We start from the raw sequence: 22,162 nt of genomic DNA, 5'->3' as shown, positions 1-22,162 counted from the left end.
TCCTTTCTGAGCCGCCTTTCAGGTTATGTCGATATAGGACTCGTTTTACTGTGGAGATAAATACTTTTGTACCTGTTTCTTCCAGCATCTTCACAAGGTCTTTTGCTGTTGTTCTGAGATTGATTTGCACTTTTTGCACCAAAGTACGTTCATCTCTAGGAGTCAAAACGCGTCTCCTTCCTGAGCGATATGACGGCTGCGTGGTGTTTATACTTGCGTACTTGCGTACTATTGTTTGTACAGATGAACGTGGTACCTTCAGGAAATTGCTCCAAAGTATGAACCAGACTTGTGGAGGTTTACATTTTCTTTTCTGAGGTCTTGGCTGATTTCTTTTGACTTTCCCATGATGTCAAGCAAAGAGGCACTGAGTTTGAAGGTAGGTTTTGAAATACATCCACAGGTACACCTCCAATTGACTCAAATCATGTCAATTAGCCTATCAGAAGCTTCTAAAGCCATGACATAATTTTCCGTAATTTCTGAAGCTGTTTTGAAGGCACAGTCAACTTAGTGTATGTAAACTTCTGGCCCACTGGAATTGTGATACAGTGAATTATAAGTGAAATAATCTGTCTGTAAACAATTGTTGGAAAAATTACTTGTGTTTATGCACAAAGTAGATGTCCTAACCGACTTGCCAAAACTATAGTTTGTTAACAAGAAATTTGTGGAGTGGTTGAAAAACGAGTTTTAATGACTCCAACCTAAGTGTATGTAAACTTCTGACTTCAACTGTATCATACATGCATTGCACACAGAGACATACACCCCTTTCGTATTTATTTGGACAGTGAAGCTAAAACGTTTAATTTGGCTCTATACTCCAGCATTTTGAATTTGAGATCAAATATTTCATGAGTCAACAGTACAGAATGTCACCTTTTATTTGTGGGTATTTTCATACATATCTGTTTCATTTGAAGGTGTCGTAAGTATTTGGACAAATTCCCTTATAGTGTATTAAAGTAGACAAAAGTTTCGTTTTCGGTCCCATATTCCTAGCACGCAATGACTACATCAAACTTGTTGACTCTACCAACTTGTTGGAGGCATTTGCATTTTTTTTTGTGTGTTTTCAGATCATGTTGTGCTCAATAGAAACTGAATGGTGAATAATGTAGGGTCACTTTTATTATAAATAAGAATATAATATATTTCTGAACACTTAATTTAATGAACTACATTAAATGTGGACGCTACCATGATTACGGATAATCATTAATCAATCGTGAATAATAATCAGTGTGAAAGTGGCATAAATATAATGTAGCCTGCCGGGCAGCCACTAGTGGGCGCTATGTTTGGATAGTGGAGATCCATAAAGCCCACTGGTGGCTGACCAGGTATGATCGTTGTGCATCTCTTACCACATTTCCTCAAGCATAATAAGACAACTCACCCGTATTAACTGCGCCCTGGTCAGTTTCAACGTGTGCACAAATGGGTGTTGGGAAGAATAAGTTGCTTGGTGACTGTTCTGCCTCTCCATGGCGACTAGGTAAGCCTTGACAGTTCAAACCAGATTTCAAAGTAACCCTTTCAGCTTTGTTGTGTGAGGTATTCACTGAATGGCAATACATATGCCGTAGTGTCGAAAGTTAATTCCGCTGCAACTGTTTTGCTTTGCATAAAACCTGATATCTCAAAAGTGTCTCTCTCAAAATGTGTCTAGATACAGAGAGCGAAGGACAGGAGACCGAGTGCGATAAAGCTGGTTGGATAAAAAATAAATAAGGACAAGTCCAAAATGAAAACTAGCCAAGTGAAGACGTGAACCCGTACAAAACAAAACAAAATCCCAAACGTTGATTTATTGTACTACAACACAATGAACTTGATAAGAAAGGTGCGCTAGCGTCCTTGCACATAAAGTAAAAGAATAACAACAACTTGGGTAGTTAGTCCATCCTTTTAACATACCACACCTGTCACGCCCCTTCAGAAAGACATGACAAGTGAAAGACGCCGTCAATGGGAGGATTCGATTATGCTGAGCCGCGAGACACCGGTCTATGGACCGTGACGTGAACGGGGAAAAGCGGTACGGGAGGAGTGCCCTCTCAAATCGAACAGTAATATGTGCTGCTTGGTCATTTTGTTAACAAGGCAGCATGGTGCATCGTCCAGAAACATACATATCATTTCCATAAAGTATATTTTTGAATTTTCAAACTACTTTTCATTGGTAAGGCAGATATGGCAATCAATTTAGCATATGCTACTCATTACCCCACATGCTTAATTACATCACTTTTGTTTTGAGCCGACTTCGCCGTGGGCTTTGAACGGGCACCTGGCTCACGCCTAGGAGGAAGCCCGGTTCCAAAACGAATGCGATCAAATTTCACCCGGAGCAAAGCACGCTTCACCAGGCGCCCGACACAGATTAATCGAATCCCCTCACTGACATCCAAGCAACCACGGTTGTGGCATCAAGTCGAACCGGTTAAAAAGTCCGTCACTGGTACAACATGTTTAGCCTATTGGCCTACACACCCAGTCGAACGACAGTCATCTAATTAGGGTGTTAAAGTTCATTTATCGTGCCAAAAAAACTATTGATTATTTGTTTTACATTTAGCCCATTTAATACGCTTGCCAGTAAACATGTTTTGAGAAAATAGTCATCCTTGGCTGCATTGCTAAATGACGCATTGTCTATTCTCATACACCTAATACTGGAGAAATGTGTTCGATTAGAATGTCGGGTATAGAATGGACCATGGACATCTGTCGCAATCTGTGTAACATCATGTTCCATCATCCAATCTCAGTCAACAACATTTAGGCCTACATAGCAACAAGAGATAGGCCATAGAACATAGAAACAAACAACAAGTAGGTAAATTGTGTGGAGGACCTAATCTGCCACAATTAGAAATAAATGAATGAATAAATAAAATGCACACACACATAAATAGATGAATACATTAATAAATAAATAAATGCACGTATAAATAGATAGATACATCCAAATAATTTAGATCAATAAATAAATTGATGAATTACATGAATGCTACAAGATTCTGGAGCAACCCCCTGCTCCCCACACCACTGGCAGAACTTGCGCCACCTTGTGTCATAGATTGATGTGGTGGACGGGGCCCTGACACTCTGTAAGATGTTAACAACAGAGGGCTCAAGATCTAAACCAGACCATTTTCGCTGTTCAGCGGCCAGGCCCACAGCTGCAGGCGGGAGGGATTCAGATGCCTCAACGTGCCCCCGTCCTGTGACAATAGGTCTGGCCTTCGAGGTAGTTCCCATGCTGTCCTTGCTAGGAGTGACAGTATTGTGCTGAACCAGTGGTGTCTCCGCCATCTCAGGGAAATCAGAAGGACCTGGTGGCCCACTTCCCTGATTCTGACAAGAGTCACTGGAATCAGCGGGAGCGGGGAAAGGTGTATAGCCAGGGCATCTAGACCAAGTGGCCTGGGGGGGATATCAAGAACCAGACGGGGCCCTTTGTGTTTCTCTCTGAGGCAAACAGATCCAGCTCTGCTTCCCCTCACTATTCGGGGATGCGGTCGCCACTCCCCTTCCTGAGGGCCTTCCCTGGACAGCATGTCCGCTGCAGTGTCTCTTCGGTGATGTGGGCCCTCATTAGAGACGAGTCGATCCGCATGCCCACGAACATTACAGTTTGTGTGCGGGCCAGGTGGCTTTTTGCATGTTCAACCTGAGGCCTAGCTCTGAGATGTGCTTCAGGAGAGATGTCTTGTCGGCTTCTGCCTGTTCTCGTGAATAAGCACAGGTTAGCCAATCGTCTAGGTCATTTAGTACTAAATCAAATTTAATCAAATTTCATTTGTCACATGCGCCGAATACAACAGGTGTAGACCATACAGTGAAATGCTTACTTACCAGCCCTTAGTCAACAAGCAGTTTTAAGAAAAATAAGTGATAAGAAAGTATTTACAAACAAAAGAAATACAAAAAAATAAAACAGAAGTAAAAAAGTAAAAAAATTGAAAAATAACAAATACTTAAAGAGCAACAATAAAATAACAGTAGGGAGGCTATATACAGGGGGTACCGGTACAGAGTCAATGTGCGGGGGCACAGGTTAGTCGAGGTAATTGAGGTAATATGTACAGTACCAGTCAAAATTTTGGACACACCTACTCATTCAAGGGTTTTTCTTTATATTTTACTATTTTCTACATTGTAGAATAAAAGTGAAGACATCAAAACTATGAAATAACACATATGGAATCATGTAATAACGAACAAAGTGTTAATCAAATCAAAATCAATTATATTTTGGAGATTCTTCAAAGTAGCTACCCTTTGCCTTGATGACAGCTTTGCACACCTGGAGCCAGTGTAGTACGATTCAATCGTAGTCCTGTATTGACACTTTGCCTGTTTGATGGTTTGTCGAAGAGCATATCTGGATTTCTTATAAGCTTCCGGGTTAGAGTCCCGCTCCTTGAAAGTGGCAGCTCTACCCTTTAAGTCAGTGCGAATGTTGCCTGTAATCCATGGCTTCTGGTTGGGGTATATATGTACGTACAGTCACTGTGGGGACGACGTCATCTATGCACTTGTTGATGAAGCCAGTGACTGATGTGGTGTACTCAAGAGGATAGAGTTATGGTCAGATTTGCCAAATGGAGGGCGAGAGAGAGCTTTGTACGTGTCTCTGTGTGTGGAGGAAAGGTGGCCTAGAGTTTTTTTCCCTCAAGTTGCACATTTAACATGCTGGTGGAAATTTGGTAAAACAGATTTAAGTTTCCATGCATTAAAGTCCCCGGCCACTAGAAGCGCTGCCTCTGGATGAGCGTTTTCCTGTTTGCTTATGGCGGTATACAGCTCATTGAGCGCGGTCTTAGTGCCAGCATCGGTCTGTGGTGGTATGTAGACAGCTACGAAAAATACAGATGAAAACTCTAGGTAGGTAGTGTGGTCTACAGCTTATCATGAGATACTCTACCTCAGACGAGCAAAACCTTGAGACTTCCTTAGATATCGTGCACCAGCTGTTGTTTACAAATATACAGTGGGGAGAACAAGTATTTGATACACTGCCGATTTTGCAGGTTTTCCTACTTACAAAGCATGTAGAGGTCTGTAATTTTTATCATAGGTACACTTCAACTGTGAGAGACGGAATCTAAAACAAAAATCCAGAAAATCACATTGTATGATTTTTAAGTAATTAATTTGCATTTTATTGCATGACATAAGTATTTGATACATCAGAAAAGCAGAACTTAATATTTGGTACAGAAACCTTTGTTTGCAATTACAGAGATCATACATTTCCTGTAGTTCTTGACCAGGTTTGCACACACTGCAGCAGGGATTTTGGCCCACTCCTCAATACAGACCTTCTCCAGGTCCTTCAGGTTTCGGGGCTGTCGCTGGGCAATACGGACTTTCAGCTCCCTCCAAAGATTTTCTATTGGGTTCAGGTCTGGAGACTGGCTAGACCACTCCAGGACCTTGAGATGCTTCTTACAGAGCCACTCCTTAGTTGCCCTGGCTGTGTGTTTTGGGTCGTTGTCATGCTGGAAGACCCAGCCACGACCCATCTTCAATGCTCTTATTGAGGGAAGGAGGTTGTTGGCCAAGATCTTGCGATACATGGCCCCATCCATCCTCCCCTCAATACGGTGCAGTCGTCCTGTCCCCTTTGCAGAAAAGTATCCCCAAAGAATGATGTTTCCACCTCCATGCTTCACGGTTGGGATGGTGTTCTTGGGGTTGTACTCATCCTTCTTCTTCCTCCAAACACAGCGAGTGGAGTTAGACCAAAAAGCTCTATTTTTGTCTCATCAGACCACATGACCTTCTCCCATTCCTCCTCTGGATCATCCAGATGGTCATTGGCAAACTTCAGACGGGCCTGGACATGCGCTGGCTTGATCAAAGGGACCTTGTGTGCGCTGCAGGATTTTAATCCATGACGGCGTAGTGTTTTACTAATGGTTTTCTTTGAGACTGTGGTCTCAGCTCTCTTCAGGTCATTGACCAGGTCCTGCCGTGTAGTTCTGGGCTGATCCCTCACCTTTCTCATGATCATTGATGCCCCACGAGGTGATCTTGCATGGAGCCCCAGACCGAGGGTGATTGACCGTCATCTTGAACTTCTTCCATTTTCTAATAATTGCGCTAACAGTTGTTGCCTTCTCACCAAGCTGCTTGCCTATTGTCCTGTAGCCCATCCCAGCCGTGTGCAGGTCTACAATTTTATCCCTGATGTCCTTACACAGCTCTCTGGTCTTGGCCATTGTGGAGAGGTTGGAGTCTATTTGATGAGTGTGTGGACAGGTGTCTTTTATACAGGTAACGAGTTCAAAACAGTGCAGTTAATACAGGTAATGAGTGGAGAACAGGAGGGCTTCTTAAAGAAAAACTAACAGGTCTGTGAGAGCCGGAATTCTTACTGGTTGGTAGGTGATCAAATACTTAAGTCATGCAATAAAATGCAAATTAATTACTTAAAAATCATACAATGTGATTTTCTGGATTTTTGTTTTAGATTCCGTCTCTCACAGTTGAAGTGTACCTATGATAAAAATTACAGAACTCTACATGCTTTGTAAGTAGGAAAACCTGCAAAATCGGCAGTGTATCAAATACTTGTTCTCCCCACTGTACATAGACCGCCACCCCTTGTCTTACCAGAGGCTGCTGTTCTATCCTGCCGATACAGTGTAAAACCCGCCACCCCTTGTCTTACCAGTGTAAAACCTACCAGACGTATGTTGTTCATGTTGTCGTTCAGCCACGACTCGGTGAAACATAAGATATTACAGTTTTGAATGTCCCGTTGGTAGTTTAATCTTGCTCGTAGGTCATCTATTTTATTTTCCAATGATTGCATGTCTGCCAATAGAACTGATGGCAGTGGGGGTTTACTCGCTCGCCAACGAATTCCCATAAAGGCAGCCCGACCTCCGCCCCCTTTTTCTCTGTCTTCTCTTCACGCAAATGACGGGGATTACGGCCTGTTCCCGGGAAAGCAGTATATCCTTCACGTTGGACTCGTCGGACTCGTTAAAGGAAAAAGCTTCTACCAGTTCATGGTGAGTAATCACTGTTCTGATGTAACTGTGCATGTAACTTATTAAATGTAATTCAGTATTTTCAATGTAAGTACGTAACCAAATAGTGTACATTACAGTGTATTTCAATGAGCCAGCTTATTAAAAAGGCAAGATAAATAAAACCGCATGTTAAAGAGGAGGTGGTTAGTGTTTGGTCCAGGCACGCTGACTGTTGTGAAGGTGCAGTGTGACCAGTATCTTCAGGGAGAATCCCACAAGCATCCATCCACTCTGGGAGAGTCCTAAGAAAGAAGGCAGGAGAGAGGGGGATGAGGAGGGGGGAAAGGAGACTGAACCACCCACAGGTGGCTGGTGGCACCTTCATTGGGGAGAATGGGCTCATAGTAATGGCTGGAACGGAGACTACTTAATCGTATAAAGCACATCAAATCAAATCAAAGTTTATTTGTCACGTGCGCCGAATACAACAGGTGTAGACCTTACAGTGAAATGCTTACTTACAGGCTCTAACCAATGGTGCGGGGGGGAAAAGTATGTGTGTGTGTGTGTGTGTGTGTAGGTAAGTAAAGAAATAAAACAACAGTAAAAAGACATTTGAAAAAAGAGTAGCAAGGCTATATACAGACACCTGTTAGTCAGGCTTATTGAGGTAGTATGTACATGTAGGTATCGTTAAAGTGACTATGCATATATGATGAACAGAGAGTAGCAGAAGCGTAAAAAGAGGGGTTGGCAGTTGATGGGACACAATGCAGATAGCCCGGTTAGCCAGTGTGCGGGAGTACTGGTTGGTCCGGCCAATTAGGTAGTTTAACACATAGTTTGACACCAATCCATTCCAGTCATTATTATGAGCTGTCCTCCCCTCACCAGCCTCCTGTGGAACCACTTTACAATATATTAGGCCAACCATCAAATTTAACAACAAAGCTACACTGCAAAGTGTGTAGTATTTTATGAAATCACTTTTTTTGATAGGTGTTTCCCACTTGATAGGCCTCACTCGGTAGTCTTCGCCCTCTCGGTAGTCTTCGCCCTCTCGGTAGTCTTCGCCCTCTTTTTAGTCCTTTCACTTTCGGTAGGCGTTTCTCTCTGGGTAGGCGTTTCTCCTTCAGTAGACTTCTTAGTCTCTGCAGGCCTTTCTCTCTGGGTAGGCTTTTCTCTTTCACTGGTAGGCCTTTTAAATTCTGTAAATAAACTGCCATTCGCTGTCTGTGAGTTTTTCAATCTTTGTAGGCCTTTCACTATCTGTAGGCATTTCCTCTTCACACTTGATAGATGTTTGAATCTCTGTAGACCTTACGGTCTCTGTAGGTGTTTTGTCTTCGCTTTCCGTAGCCATTTCGTTTTCGCTCTTGATAGGCTCTTTTGTCTCTAGAGAAATGTACTCTCTTGCTAGGCGTTCGGTTCTTGCTAGGCGTTTTCAGTTTGCTCTTGATAGACGTTTTCAGTATAAAATGCTCTTGGTAGGGGTTTTCAGTATTCTCTTGGCAGGGTTTTCAGTATGCTCTTGGTTGGAGTTCTGCTCCTGCCAGGGGTCAATTTCTTGCTAGCTGTTGTGTTCTTGGTAGGTGTTTGCTTTTTGCTTGGCGTCATTCTCTTGCTAGACGTTTTACTCCTGGTTGGCATCTCGATAGGCATTATGTTCTTGGTAGATGCTATGCTCTTGTTCTTGATGTTCTGGGTTTCCTGCCAGACAAGCCTCGACACCCAGTGAAATGTGGAAGACACATTTCAGTTGAACGCATTCAGTTGTACAACTGACTAGGTATTCCCCTTTTGACTTTCCATTGGAAACTTGGACATCAGTAGATGCCTGGTTTATTAACTCCTCAAATCCCAACATTATCCAATCTGGGAGAATCCTGGTATAGATTAGATCAATTGATAGAGATAATAGAAAAATATGAGGGAACAATGCCAGCACGAGATGAGAGAGAGATGATAGAGAAATAAGAGAGAGCGATAAGAGAGAAAGATAAGGAAGAGAGAGGGTGAAAGATTATTAGAATCTGTGTGTGTAGATGGACAGGTAGGATGACTGACACTAGTGAAGGTGAACAGGTGGTCACGTGTCAGGTGACAGAGGAATGGAGGAGACTGAGGCAGGAATTCCTTTAAACACAAAGTGGTATATTTACTGGGTAGTTTGTCTGTGCTGCATGACAAACAAAACAGAATAACATGTATCCAATCAAATTCAAATCAGAAAGTCAAATCATAACAATCATTCTCATCATTAACGTAATGAGGTAATTCAGCAATTCAGTTCAATAGGAATTCAATATGAAGCATGATTGAGTCATTTAGGATCTCAATCTATAATCTCAATTAGTTTGATATCAGGATTTTTCAATAATTATGTTTCATATTTAATCCTTCCAGGTTTGTCTTCATATGTACATGTCATTTTGTTACATTTTAACCATTTATCAATGGCGTAATTATCCCGTGATGATCTGTTGGTCCGTGATCATTTACTATTTACATAACACAATAGGTTTGAAGCGTGCGCTCCGCGGTAATAACTATAAACACTAACTGATGCTCTCCCAATCGCAACAGATAGTTCAGATGAAAGATAACAGATGAAAGATAACAGATTCTGTGAATTTACGTTGATTCGTGGACGCACAGAATGTCTGGATTAGACGGAGTTGGGGAAGAGAAAGCAGCAATGTCAGGCGGTGGATATTTCTTCCTTTAATGAGTTGAGATGTGTCAGACATTTCCACCTGACCTAATTAAAGCGCTCTGGACCAGCTGAGCAAGGGCCCATGAATTAAAAGGCGATTCCACCAACTCCATGGGCCTTTTCTACAGAGAGAGATGAGAGAGCAATGAGAGATGAGAGAGATAGTGCGATAGATGAGAGAGAGGGAGAGAGAGAGAGAGAGCGATAGATAAGGAAGAGAGAGAGAGATAGACAAGGAAGAGAGAGAAAGATGAGTAAGAGCGATAGATAAGAAAGAGAGAGATAAGAGAGAGAGAGATAAGATAAGAAAGATATATAAGAGAGAGCGAGGGGATAAATATTGGTCAATGCATAGAGAATACTGCTGTATATCAACATGATGTCATTAACTTTTTCAGGAAATGCTATTGGTCACCTGAAGTCCCTCCTGATCCAATCATTTGAAAACAGCATATAAAATATTGCCATGTCCTCCTTATTACACTTATACACAGTAGCTATATATGTGCATTTGGAAAGTATTCAGACTTTCCCTCATTTTGTTACGTTACAGCCTTATTCTAAAATTCATTAAATAAAACATGTTCCTCATCAATCTACACACAATACCCCATAATGACAAAGCGAAAACAGGTTTAGACATTTTTTCAAATTTATGAAAAATAAAAAACAGAAATACCTTATTTACATAAGTATTCAGACCCTTTGCTATGAAACTCGAAATTGAGCTCAGGTGCATCCTGTTTCCATTGATCATTCTTGAGATGTTTTTAGAAATTGGTTGGAGTCCACCTGTGGTAAATTCAATATGATTGGACATGATTTGGAAAGAGACACACCTGTCTATATAAGGTCCCACAGTTGACAGTGCACGTCAGAGCAAAAACCAAGCCATGAGGTCGAAGGAATTATCCGTAGAGTTCCGAGACAGGATTATGTCGAGACACAGATCTGAGGAAGTGTACCAAAACATTTCTGCAGCATTGAAGGTGCCCAAGAACACAGTGGTCTCCATCATTCTTAAATGGAATAAGTTTGGAACCACAAAGACTCTTCCTAGAGCTGGACACCCGGCCAAACCTTAGCAATCGGGTGGAGAAGGGCCTTGTTCAGGGAGGTGACAAAGAACCTTATGATCACTCTGACAGAGCTCCAGAGTACCTCTGTGGGGATGGGAGAACCTTCCAAAAGGACAACCATCTCTGCAGCACTCCACCAATCAGCCTTTTATGGTAGAGTGGCCAGATAGAAGCCACTCCTCAGTAAAAGGCAGATGACAGCCCACTTGGAGTTTGCCAAAAGGCATCTAAAGGACTCTCAGACCATGAGAAACAAGATTCTCTGGTCTGATGAAACCAAGATTTAACTTTTTAGCCTGAATGCCAAGCGTCACACCTAGAGGAAACCCGGCACTATCCCTCCGGTGAAGCATGGTGGTGGCAACATCATGCTGTAGGGATGTTTTTCAGCAGCAGGGACTGGGAGACTAGTCAGGATCGAGGGAAAGATGAACGGAGACAAGTACAGAGAGATCATTGATGATAACCTGCACCAGAGTGCTCAGGACCTCAGACTGGGGTAAAGGTTCACCTTCCAACAGGACAATGACCCTAAGCACACAGCCAAGACAACGCAAGAGTGGCTCCGGGACAAGTCTCTGAATGTCCTTGAGTGGCCCAGCCAGAGCTCTGACTTGAACCCGATCAAACATCTCTGGAGAGACCTGAAAATAGCTGTGCAGCGAAGCTCCCCATCCAACCTGACAGAGCTTGAGAGGATCTGCAGAGAAGAATGAGAGAAACTCCCCAAATACAGGTGTGCCAAACTTGTAGCGGCATACCCCAAAAGACTTGAGGCTGTAATCACTGCCAAAGGTGCTTCAACAAAGTACTGAATAAATGGTCTGAATACCTCTGTAAATGTTACATTTCCGTTGTTAGTTTTTAAAAATAATAAATTAGCAAAATGTCTAAACCTGTTTTCACTTTGTCATTATGGGGTTTGTTTGTAGATTGATGAGAGGGGGGGGGGGATTATTTAATCAATTTTAGAATAAGGCTGCAACATAACAAAATGGGGAAAAAGTCAAGGGGTCTGAATACTTTCCAAATGCACTGTACCGTACCACCTTGACATCTGTGATCTGCTTGCCTCAATAAATGAATGCTAGAACATTGGTCGCTAGGATTAGCTATTTGCATCTAGTCTCTTAATAATTGCATAACGGTGAAAGTTAGACACGTGTCCATTATAGTCATACTGAGAGGTGATGCAAGGCTCGTTGCCTTGACTAGACTCCTCCAGAGACGTACACAGCCTGTTGCATTTATTCACATAATATTGGAGTCAGATTGATGAACGCAGTTTATTATTATATTAAACATAATGGTTGGATAATTACCGTTAACTAAAAATGGTGACTCCTCAGTTAATGGGGATTTCCATACACACTTACAGTGGTGGTGTGTCACTTTGTTATTGTTTGAATAGCAGATTGTCCCTTTAAGTAAAAATAGTTTTAAGTACTACTTAAGTAATTTTCCAGGGTTTCTGTACTTTATTTATATTTTTGACAACTTTTACTCCACTACATTTCTAAAGAACATATGCACTTTTTACTCCCATACATTTTCTTTACTGGTGGCGCCACCTTGAGATAGGTCAGTAGTGGTAGTAGCATTTCGCCTCTTCCTCCAGTACTGGCATCTCACCACAGCTAGAACCCTAGGAGGGGGGTTAGTGACAGCATTATATTCTGTACAAAACCACTGCACCTTTATCAGTATCAATCAGATTCAACAATATCAATGGCTAAGTCTCAAATGACACACTATGTCCTATATTTTTTTTCATTTGACCTTTATTTAACCAGGTAGGCCAGTTGAGAACAAGTTCTCATTTCCAACTGTGACCTGGCCAAGATAAAGCAAAGCAGTTATATAGTACACTAATGTTATACTTATATATAGTACACTACGATAGGTAGCATAGTGGTTAGAGCGTTGGGCCAGTAACCGAAAGGTTGCTGGATTGAATCCCTGAGCTGACAAGGTAAAAATCTGTCGTTCTGCCCCTAAGCAAGGCAGTTAACCCACTGTTCCCCGGGCACCGAAGACGTGGAAGTCGATTATGGCAGCCCCCCGCACCTCTCTGATTCAGAGGGGTTTGGTTACATGCAGAAGATGCATTGTTGTACAACTGACTAGGTACCCCCCTTTCCCTTATTTCAAGGAGTTGGCCACTATGTAAACGCATAGAGATAAATGAAGAAAGAAGCCGTTATGGCAAAGATAGGAGACGTTCTCTCTATGGTGTCATTTAATCTGTTCGTTATCGTTACAAGCCTAATTGCCTTACCTGGTCCTGCCAGGGACTGGTGGCGCCATCTAGAGTTAGGTCAGAAGTGGGTTCACTAGTTACTTCTTCCAGTACAGGCATATCATCAAAGGTAGAAGAATCCTAGAACAGGTTTAGTGAGTAACATAATTATATGTACAAACTTTCCCAAAATTCTTCTGGTTTTCCAGGAATTCTGGTTGGAAGATTCCCGGAATCAATAAGGAATAAGCAAGAAACCTGGTTCTGTGGATTCTGTCTATTGTGCTCATCTGATGGCTTCTACACACACCATGCTGATTGGAGACCGAGAGAAATAAAGGGAGAAATAAAGAGAGAGTGTGGTGGGGACTCCTAAGATTCAGTATTTTTGGAATGGAGGAAATTATTTACCGGAGTCTACTTTGAGAACAAACTCACATCTTTCACAGCAAAGAAAGAGCGAGCTAGCGAGGGAGAGAGCGATGGGAGGGTCACATCTAGGCATAGGTAGGCATGTCGTCAGTGCTTCATTCGTAATTCGGGAGGTGCCGGAACACATATCACATTTGTGTAGTGACATAGAGCAGTAGAGTACAGGCATTTACAGAGGTTGCACACATTGGCCCTCCCCTTCCCACCATTCACTCACTCATTTACTAACAGCCTGATAGTAAGCAGCAGCAGGTCATATACAGTACCAGTCAAAAGTTTGAACACACCTATTCATTCAAGTTTTTCTTTATTTTTACTATTTTCTACATTGTAGAATAATAGTGAAGACATCAACAATATGAAATAACACATATGGAATCATATAGTAACCAAGAAAGTGTTAAACAAATCGAAATATATTTTATATTCTTCAAAGTAGCCACCCTTTGAAAAAACATGACATATTGATGACAGCAAATAGTGAGGAAAGTCTTACCTGCAGTCTAAATTAGATTTCATTTATCTGCCATCTACACTCCGTGGATGGGCTACCATCGCCTATCTCTGACCACGTTTTGAAGCAGCGTATTCTCTTGGAAATAACCACATCGTGTGGAGGCAGGGGAACAAATACAAATAGGCAAGATTCATTTGTTTAACAGTGCAAATGCTGCTCAATGATTGGCTGGAATTTCAGTTAGTAATCTCATTCTTTTTCTTCTAACCTGTTTCGTTTGTAAAATTGTCAGCGTGAAAATTGCAGGTGTAACAAGCATTAGAATGCCATTGCTAATTTCCATCAATTTAAGACTTGCAATGTGTAACATGCATGAGCAGAAATAGTAATATGTAACCATTTTTGCAAATATCACCTGATGAAATGACATGCCTGGACCAAGTGGATGATTTGGAAGAAATGGCCTGATGATACAATGCAAAACTTACCTTTCCACATTCTTCACCAACGTGGAGAAAACAAGTTTGAAAACAGAGGCGTGTCCAAGGTTAAAAGGGAAAATAATGTTTTTATTCACTATTCTAGAACAGTGACATTCCCACACATTTACCAGTGAAGTCATCATTTCTCACTGTGACAACTATTCTGTCCTGTGCAAGTTTTTCTTCAGTTTTCTATAAATACACATCCCAAAAATACATTTGACACCTTAAATTTGTTTTTTTGACCCCTTTTATTTGACAAAAAGTTGAAATGAAAAACATGTTATGGTGACATCTTAATTTAACCTAATGTGGATTTAAGTAGGATGGTGGACGTGATTTCCCCCCTAATATTATCAGTTGTAACGTTTGATCACCTGTGAAAATTGCAATAAAAACGCACGAATGAACAGCAACAAAGTGTAGGGATCAATACAAACCTTGAGGGATTTGACAAAAACCTAAAAGCCAGAGAATTGTAAAGACTTGGAAGAGATTTCATGTATTCATAATTAATAGTTGAGCATATTTCAGTGTGCACGCGCACCTGTCCTCTTCACAACACCATCCCTCCACCCATAATCTCCATTCTCTGCAGAGGACAGAAAAGGTGTGAGTAAGATTTCCAATGTATTCATTACACATGACAAATAAACCTGAAAAACATTATATAACACAAAACAAGCGCTAAAACAGGAACCTGAATTGAACCGCATAGCAAAAAATCTCACCATAGGCGGTTCTATGAAAGCGAGCCAATCAGAAGAGTGCGTTGGGAGAAGCCCCATTGATTGACACTTGTAGATAGCCAATGCTGAGCCAAGCAGGTTTCCTACAGAATAGACCAGCCCCTGAAGCCACTGCTGGTTAGAGTTCTCCAACAGCTTGAATGCTGAGAGAAAAGGCAACAGTGAGCAGTGGTAACATGCTTATAAAATACAACAAATCAAATTGTATGTCACATGCGCCAAATACAACAGTGAAATGCTTACTTACAAGCCTTTAACCAACAGCGCAGTTAATAAAAATAAGTGTTAAGAAAGTATTTACGAAAATAAACTGAAGTAAAAAAAAAATTAAAATACCAATTAAAGAGCAACAATAAAATAACAGTAGCGAGGCTATATACAGGGGGTACCGGTACAGAGTCAATGTGCGAGGGCACAGGTTAGTTGAGGTAATAATTCAATTATGATATGTAGGTTCAGGAGAGCGCCAGGAGAAAGGTTGACAACATTTTATTGATTTAGCGGACACTCTTGTCCAGAGCGACTTAGTTAGTGCATTCATCTTAAGTAGCTAGGTGAGACAATCACAGTAAGTACATGTTTCCTTAATAAAGTTGAGGTGACCACTGCTGTAGTCTCAGACGGCAAGGTAGAGCTACCCTTTTGCAATTTTGTGTATTTGTACAGATGAAGTCGGAAGTTTACATAGACCTTAGCCAAATACATTTCAACTCAGTTTTTCACAATTCCTGACATTTAATCCAAGTAAAAAAAATCCCTGTCTTAGGTCAGTTAGGATCAACACTTTACTTTAAAAATGTGAAATGTCAGAATAATAGTAGAGAGAATGATTTATTTCAGCTTTTATTTCTTTCATCACATTCCCAGTGAGTGGGGAACGATACCATTCCTCTATGTATATTGCTACAGGAGAAAGCTCTTAGCAGAGGGAGGACAGGTAACTGTGCACAATATAGAGACTACTATGACGTTAAATTGAACGTTACACACACACACACACCTAGATCATGGTGAGAGTAGCAGAGATAGTGTAATCATTTCAGACACTATCGTCAACTTTCAGTGATTGGTTTGTCAAAGAAGGTACCGTGCTTGAAATAATAGCCACAGATCCCTGTATATAGGAGGCCAAATCCCCAGAAGGGAAGTTAGCGGTAATAATAGCATCACATCTCCTGCAGAGTGTGATGATGAAACATGTGACTCAAGAGTTTTGTACGTTTGGATACTCTTCCAACACCACTAATCTCTCCCCCATTTCTAGTAAACACTTGACATCTCTCCCAGAAGACTGGGACGAGTGACACAATTTTTACACTGTAACGAGGGTGTTCACAAAGGGGTGGGGTGTAGATCGGCCTTGGGATGAGCAATGTGTACCTAACCTGAGCACAGGAAAGTATTATCCACAGGTAGACTGTAGCAGAACACAGTAGATCATTGGAGATGTTGGTGGTTAGGGAACAGGGTATGAGTTGGGAGACAGGTAGGGAGTATCTGAAAGGTTCAGTCCTAGACTTATCAGTGAACCACGAAGATAACAGGAGAGCAGGAGACAGATTCACGACAGTCGCTGTAGGGACAGTAACTGAAGGAGTTGTAGCAATGGCAAAGGATAATATAGTAACAGCATGGAACAGGACTACAGAGCAAATGAAGAGTATTGTGAAGTACGCGTCAGGGGCAGTGTTAGTAGTAACAGGGGTTACTTAAGTAGCATTGTTGGGATATCATCTTTTGAGGGCATTGATGTTGAAACGTATATACAGTGCTGAGTTACCACAAGATGAAGTAAAGTTGATTAAGGCCACCGCATGTGTATATCGGGTGGACATGGAGGAGGAAAGAGATGGGGAGTGAAGTGAAAATGACATGGCTTGGGAACACCTCTTGGAGCCTGTGGCCTGACAGGGGAAGACTGGGTGAAAGCATGAGGCTTTATAGGGCGTTCATTTCAGTGGAATCCAGCAGAAAAGTATCCCGAAGGCATAGAGTCAGAAAAAGAGAGAGTGGGAATTGTCATGTTATCACACTTGGGTTTTTCTTTGCATATAAACTCAGCAAAATAAGAAACGTTCCTTTTTCAGGACCCTGTCTTTCAAAGATAATTCATAAAAATCCAAATAACTTCACAGATCTTCATTGTAAAGGGTTTAAACACTGTTTCCCATGCTTGTTCAATGAACCATGAACAATTAATGAACATGCACCTGTGGAACGGTCATTAAGACACTAACAGCTTACAGCAGGTAGGCAATTAAGGTCAGTTATGAAAACTTAGGACACTAAAGAGGCCTTTCTACTGACTCCAAAAGAAAGATGCCCAGGGTCCTTGCTCATCTACGTGAACATGCCTTATGCATGCTGCAAGAAGGCATGAGGACTGCAGATGTGGCCAGGGCAATAAATTGCAATGTCCGTACTGTGAGACGCATAAGACAGCGCTACAGAGAGACAGGACGGACAGCTGATCGTCCTCGCAGTGGCAGACCACGTGTAACAACACCTGCACAGGATGGGTACATCCGAACATCAAACCTGCGGGACAGATACAGGATGGCAACAACAACTACCCGAGTTACACCAGGAACGCACAATCCCTCCATCAGTGCTCAGACTGTCCGCAATAGGCTGAAAGGCTGGACTGAGGGCTTGTAGGCCTGTTGTAAGGCAGGTCCTCACCAGACATCACCGGTAACAACATCGCCTATGGGCACAAACCCACCGTCGCTGGACCAGACAGGACTGGCAAAAAGTGCTCTTCTCTGACGAGTCGCGGTTTTGTCTCACCAGGGGTGATGGTCGGATTCGCGTTTAACGTCGAAGGAATGAGCGTTACACCGATGCCTGTACTCTGGAGCGGGATTGATTTGGAGGTGGAAGGTTCGTTATGGTCTGGGGCGGTGTGTCACAGCATCGTCGGACTGAGCTTGTTGTCATTGCAGGCAATCTCAACGCTGTGCGTTACAGGGAAGACATCCTCCTCCCTCATGATGTGGTACCCTTCCTGCAGGCTCATCCTGACATGACCCTCCAGCATGACAATGCCACACTGCTCATTCTGTGCGTGATTTCCTGCAAGACAGGAATGTCAGTGTTCTGCCATGGCCAGCGAAGAGCCCGGATCTCAATCCCATTGAGCACGTCTGGGACCTGTTGGATCGGAGGGTGAGGGCTAGGGCCATTCCCTCCAGAAATGTCTGGGAACTTGCAGGTGCCTTGGGGGAAGAGTGGGGTAACATCTCACAGTAAGAACTGGCAAATCTGGTGCAGTCCATGAGGAGGAGATGCACTGCAGTACTTAATGCCGCTAGTGGCCACACCAGATACTGACTGTTACTTTTGATTTTGAGCCCCCTTTGTTCAGGGACACATTATTCCATTTCTGTTAGTCACATGTCTGTGGAACTTGTTCAGTTTATGTCTCAGTTGTTGAATCTTGTTATGTTCATACAAATATTTACACATGTTAAGTTTGCTGAAAATAAACGCAGTTGGACGTTTCTTTTTTTGCAGAGTTCATGTAATTATGCATACCACAGCACATTATTAATACTTGTTATGTTTTGTGTTTCTATTTGCTTTCAAGTCTTGTGCTGTCACTCTCTTAGGAACCAGAAGGAGGAAATGAAGAACGTCAAAATCTCCAGCTGAAATGTCATTATCAGTTGTCCGATGAGAGATGGACATAAAAGTGTACATAGTGTAGTTATAGATCAGAAGTCTCAGAGGTGTAAACCTAATCATCAACTGTGTTGTTAATGGTTTCTTTTTATGTTCATTCATAAGTAATTTCCAAGTTTATATAACGTTGAACAGAATGGAACTATTATTCAAAAGGGGGACTGATGGGTACTGACTTCTAAACTTGAAATATCCTTATTCATGTCACTGAGGGAGATAGTAGAATGCAGAGTTTAAATCCGAACAGAACATGTTATTGTTACATATTAGGAACCCTATGGAGTGGAGAAGGACTACAGTCTGGTTTCAGTTGTTTGGTTATTATTTAAAATACTTGCTACACCAGAAGTGAATGGTTATACATAGGAGGAATGTATATGGTGGGGTCAATGAAGGGTGGATATGAGCCATGGGCTTGGAGAGTTACTAAGTAAGGGAAAAGGCAATCACATGGTTGCGGTCACTGATAAGGGTGGAGAGATGTGGTTTGGTCAGGAATGGGGGCGGAGGTCAGGTCAGGACACATTAAGGGAGAAGGAACAGTTTATTACACACATCACTTAACTTCCTGCCTAGCAACAAAGATGTCATGTTTAGAGAGGAGGAGACATCATCTACAGTGGGGAATAAATACTTGTGCTGGTGGGAACATGTCTTTGTCATTTCAGCGGTCTGACCCATTGGGTGAATAAACTTGGTTTGAGCTTTTCCTCATTGTCTGTTAGTTTTTCACTCTGCTTGTCAGAACCTAACAACGGCTACGGGCTGTATCCAGGCACTCTGCTTGTCAGAACCTAACAACGGCTAAGGGCTGTATCCAGGCACTCTGCATTGCGCTGTGCTTAAGAACAGCCCTTAGTTGTGGTTTATTGGCCATATACCACAAACCCACACAAGGTGCCCTATTGGTTAAATAAACACTTACTGGCAGACATGGACATGAGAGCCTGGATGGGCCTCCAGGCCATCATACAGACCATCATGATGGGGAAGATGGATATGGTGTTACCAGACATGTACATAATGAATAGATTCATAGGAATCTGCTTCAGGGGCCCCAGAGCTACGTCCCAGCAACGCTGTCATGGGGGAGAGGGGGGGGGGGGGGGAGCGGGAGAAAGAGCAAGTTAATAACAATCTACAGGTAACTGCCAAAATAAAGGAAGCACCAACGTAAAGTGTCTTAAAAGGGTGTTGGGTCGCCAGAACAGTTTCAATGCACTTTATACACAACCTTAACCAGGATGAGATGTTAATTGCTTAATTAACTCAGGAACCACACCTGTGTGGAAGCATCTGCTTTCAATATACTTTATATCCCTCATTTACTCAAGTGTTTCCTTTAGTTTGGCAGTTACCTGTATATTCAAAGCATTTTTTTTTTTAAGTACAATGTGCACAGGGAGATTTGTTAATGCATCCTGATCATATGTAGCCCGAGGGCCAGTCTGTTTGTGCTACCATGCAAACTTCCTGTCACTCATTGACAATGACAGCAACGGATTTGGCAAAAGTACAAACAGATCAGATCATTTAAATTCCTCCTCTACACTACCTACCTTCTCCACCAGGTTTTTGTCTGATTCCTGGATGCTGGTGTCTGGGACTGGTTTGTCTGAATAGCCAATTGGATACATCACATATCCCTGGTTACTCTGTCTGTCACCACGACCCCTGGAAGAGACAGAGGTAAGTTCAGTTCACTTTATTCAGAGGGCTATAGATGGTGAGAGAGGCTGTAGCATAGGATATACAGGTTATTCATAGTTCTAACAAGGTAGCTAGTTCTTCAAGCAGGTCATGCCTGTGTATCTGAATTCATGATCAAATGTGGGCTCTGGGCACAATAATCCACCATTTGTCAGGTATAATCAACATGGCTGATAGAGTTCCAATCCAAAAATCAACCACTAAACCCTACGCACCTGTGGGTTTCTCTTCTTACCTGGCATTGCCCAATGTCAGCTCCAAAGCCCATTTCATCCTCCTAGCTCCTCCTCTTGTAGACAACGCCCCTCCCCCCTGTCCCTCCGGAGTCGCCATGGCAACGTAGAACTCTGCTGAACAACCACACAAAGTAGCGCCACAAACCCTGCAAAGTGAAAACACAACATGATTACATGAAAGGAACTGAAGTATATATTAACAATGACCAAAACCAACACAGATCTTTGTTTTTGCAGAACTTCATAGATCTTGCTTGTGTCAGAGACTATTACAAAATAACACATATTTTCATCTAGAGGAAAGGGAAAAGGCCTTGGTTTTACTTGACATAAAACAAACAAGACCATAACAGGGGTGAAACGTATTGGTTTCGTTTTAAACTTGAAAGAAACGCTAGATCTGGCTACAATCAAAATCAAAGTGTATTTGTCACATGCTAGATTACAGCAGGTGTAAACCATACAGGGAAATGTTTCCGTACAAGCTCTTCAACAATGAAGAGTTCAATATCAGAGGCAAGACAGAAAATCCAGAATAGGATCTTAAAAAAAAGATATCTGCTTACGATGTTGTGTTTGAATGTTAACAATACGTTTGTAGACGTCATTTACATTTAAAGGCGCTGTCAAGACATATCCCTAATGTAAACTGGGACTTTTGCTAATAGAGTACAAATGTGCTGAAGCAGCTGGCTAGCTTGATAGCATGCAATCTTAGTTAGCTACCGTTACTAGCTAGTTTCAGACATCTACTATAGAAAACATTAGAAGTTAAATATATAAAATGACAACATTCCTTACCTTACAGACACGTTCCAACTACTGTTTAATATGCTTTAATATTAGTATTGTGCAGAATTAGCAGGCAAATAATGGATAATTATCAAATTAAATCACAAGCAGTGAACACAACTTGAATGGACGACATTAGATGGCCGAGAAAAAATAAAAATAACATACGATGGTCGGTCTCAAAATGATGACATATCATTATTGATGTCGCTCTTCACTGCCCTCTTGTGGGCAAACATAGTAGTAGAAAAGTAAAACTTCTTCAATGGGGTTTAAAGGCGGTTGGCATCCGATGTTAATGGCGCATTACCGCCACCAGCTAGACGGGGTGTTGAATGAGGAAATAAAAAACATTACGGAAAAGGGGGATAACGACATCATATAAAATTAGACACGTCAACTAACAAAACACATCCCACGTCTTCAATCAAAGTCCACTCCAAAATACATCCCTAGCAGGCTCAGGGGCCTGTGATGACGGTACATCACCCACAGCCTCGGCTGTGAAATTATGAAAAACCAAAAAACGTTCAGCTGCATTCACAATGATTCCAATTTTCTTTGACATCCTCTCCGCTCGTGCTGTAC

At 42.0% G+C, this 22,162-nt stretch overlaps 1 protein-coding gene, 1 long non-coding RNA gene and 1 pseudogene across 2 annotated transcripts; all 3 read right to left on the bottom strand.

The window, feature by feature from the left end:
• The window catches only part of LOC111960366 (lysophospholipid acyltransferase LPCAT4-like), a 33,677-nt pseudogene extending 31,760 nt beyond the window's left edge, over positions 1 to 1,917 (bottom strand).
• A 7,236-nt stretch (positions 1,918 to 9,153) lies between these two features.
• Positions 9,154 to 13,552, bottom strand: LOC111960403 (uncharacterized). The gene is made up of 4 exons (XR_002876834.3): positions 13,291 to 13,552; positions 13,072 to 13,173; positions 12,342 to 12,438; positions 9,154 to 9,836 (listed from the first exon to the last, which is right to left on the bottom strand). It is a non-coding gene; the product is annotated as an uncharacterized lncRNA (long non-coding RNA).
• A 1,066-nt stretch (positions 13,553 to 14,618) lies between these two features.
• LOC111960000 (ER membrane protein complex subunit 4) lies at positions 14,619 to 21,734 on the bottom strand. The gene is made up of 6 exons (XM_023981836.2): positions 21,584 to 21,734; positions 20,782 to 20,928; positions 20,396 to 20,510; positions 19,762 to 19,915; positions 15,135 to 15,295; positions 14,619 to 14,995 (listed from the first exon to the last, which is right to left on the bottom strand). The coding sequence occupies exons 2-6, from the start codon at positions 20,877 to 20,879 to the stop codon at positions 14,960 to 14,962; spliced, it is 564 nt and encodes a 187-aa protein (XP_023837604.1). The 5' UTR covers positions 20,880 to 20,928; positions 21,584 to 21,734; the 3' UTR covers positions 14,619 to 14,959.
• Positions 21,735 to 22,162: the final 428 nt, after the last annotated feature.

The sequence above is a fragment of the Salvelinus sp. IW2-2015 genome, linkage group LG37 (assembly GCF_002910315.2).
Source record: "Salvelinus sp. IW2-2015 linkage group LG37, ASM291031v2, whole genome shotgun sequence".
NCBI classification, from domain to species: Eukaryota; Metazoa; Chordata; class Actinopteri; order Salmoniformes; family Salmonidae; genus Salvelinus; species Salvelinus sp. IW2-2015.
The sequence above is the reverse complement of the archived record's forward strand: the minus strand, read 5'-3'. Positions and strand labels throughout refer to the sequence as shown.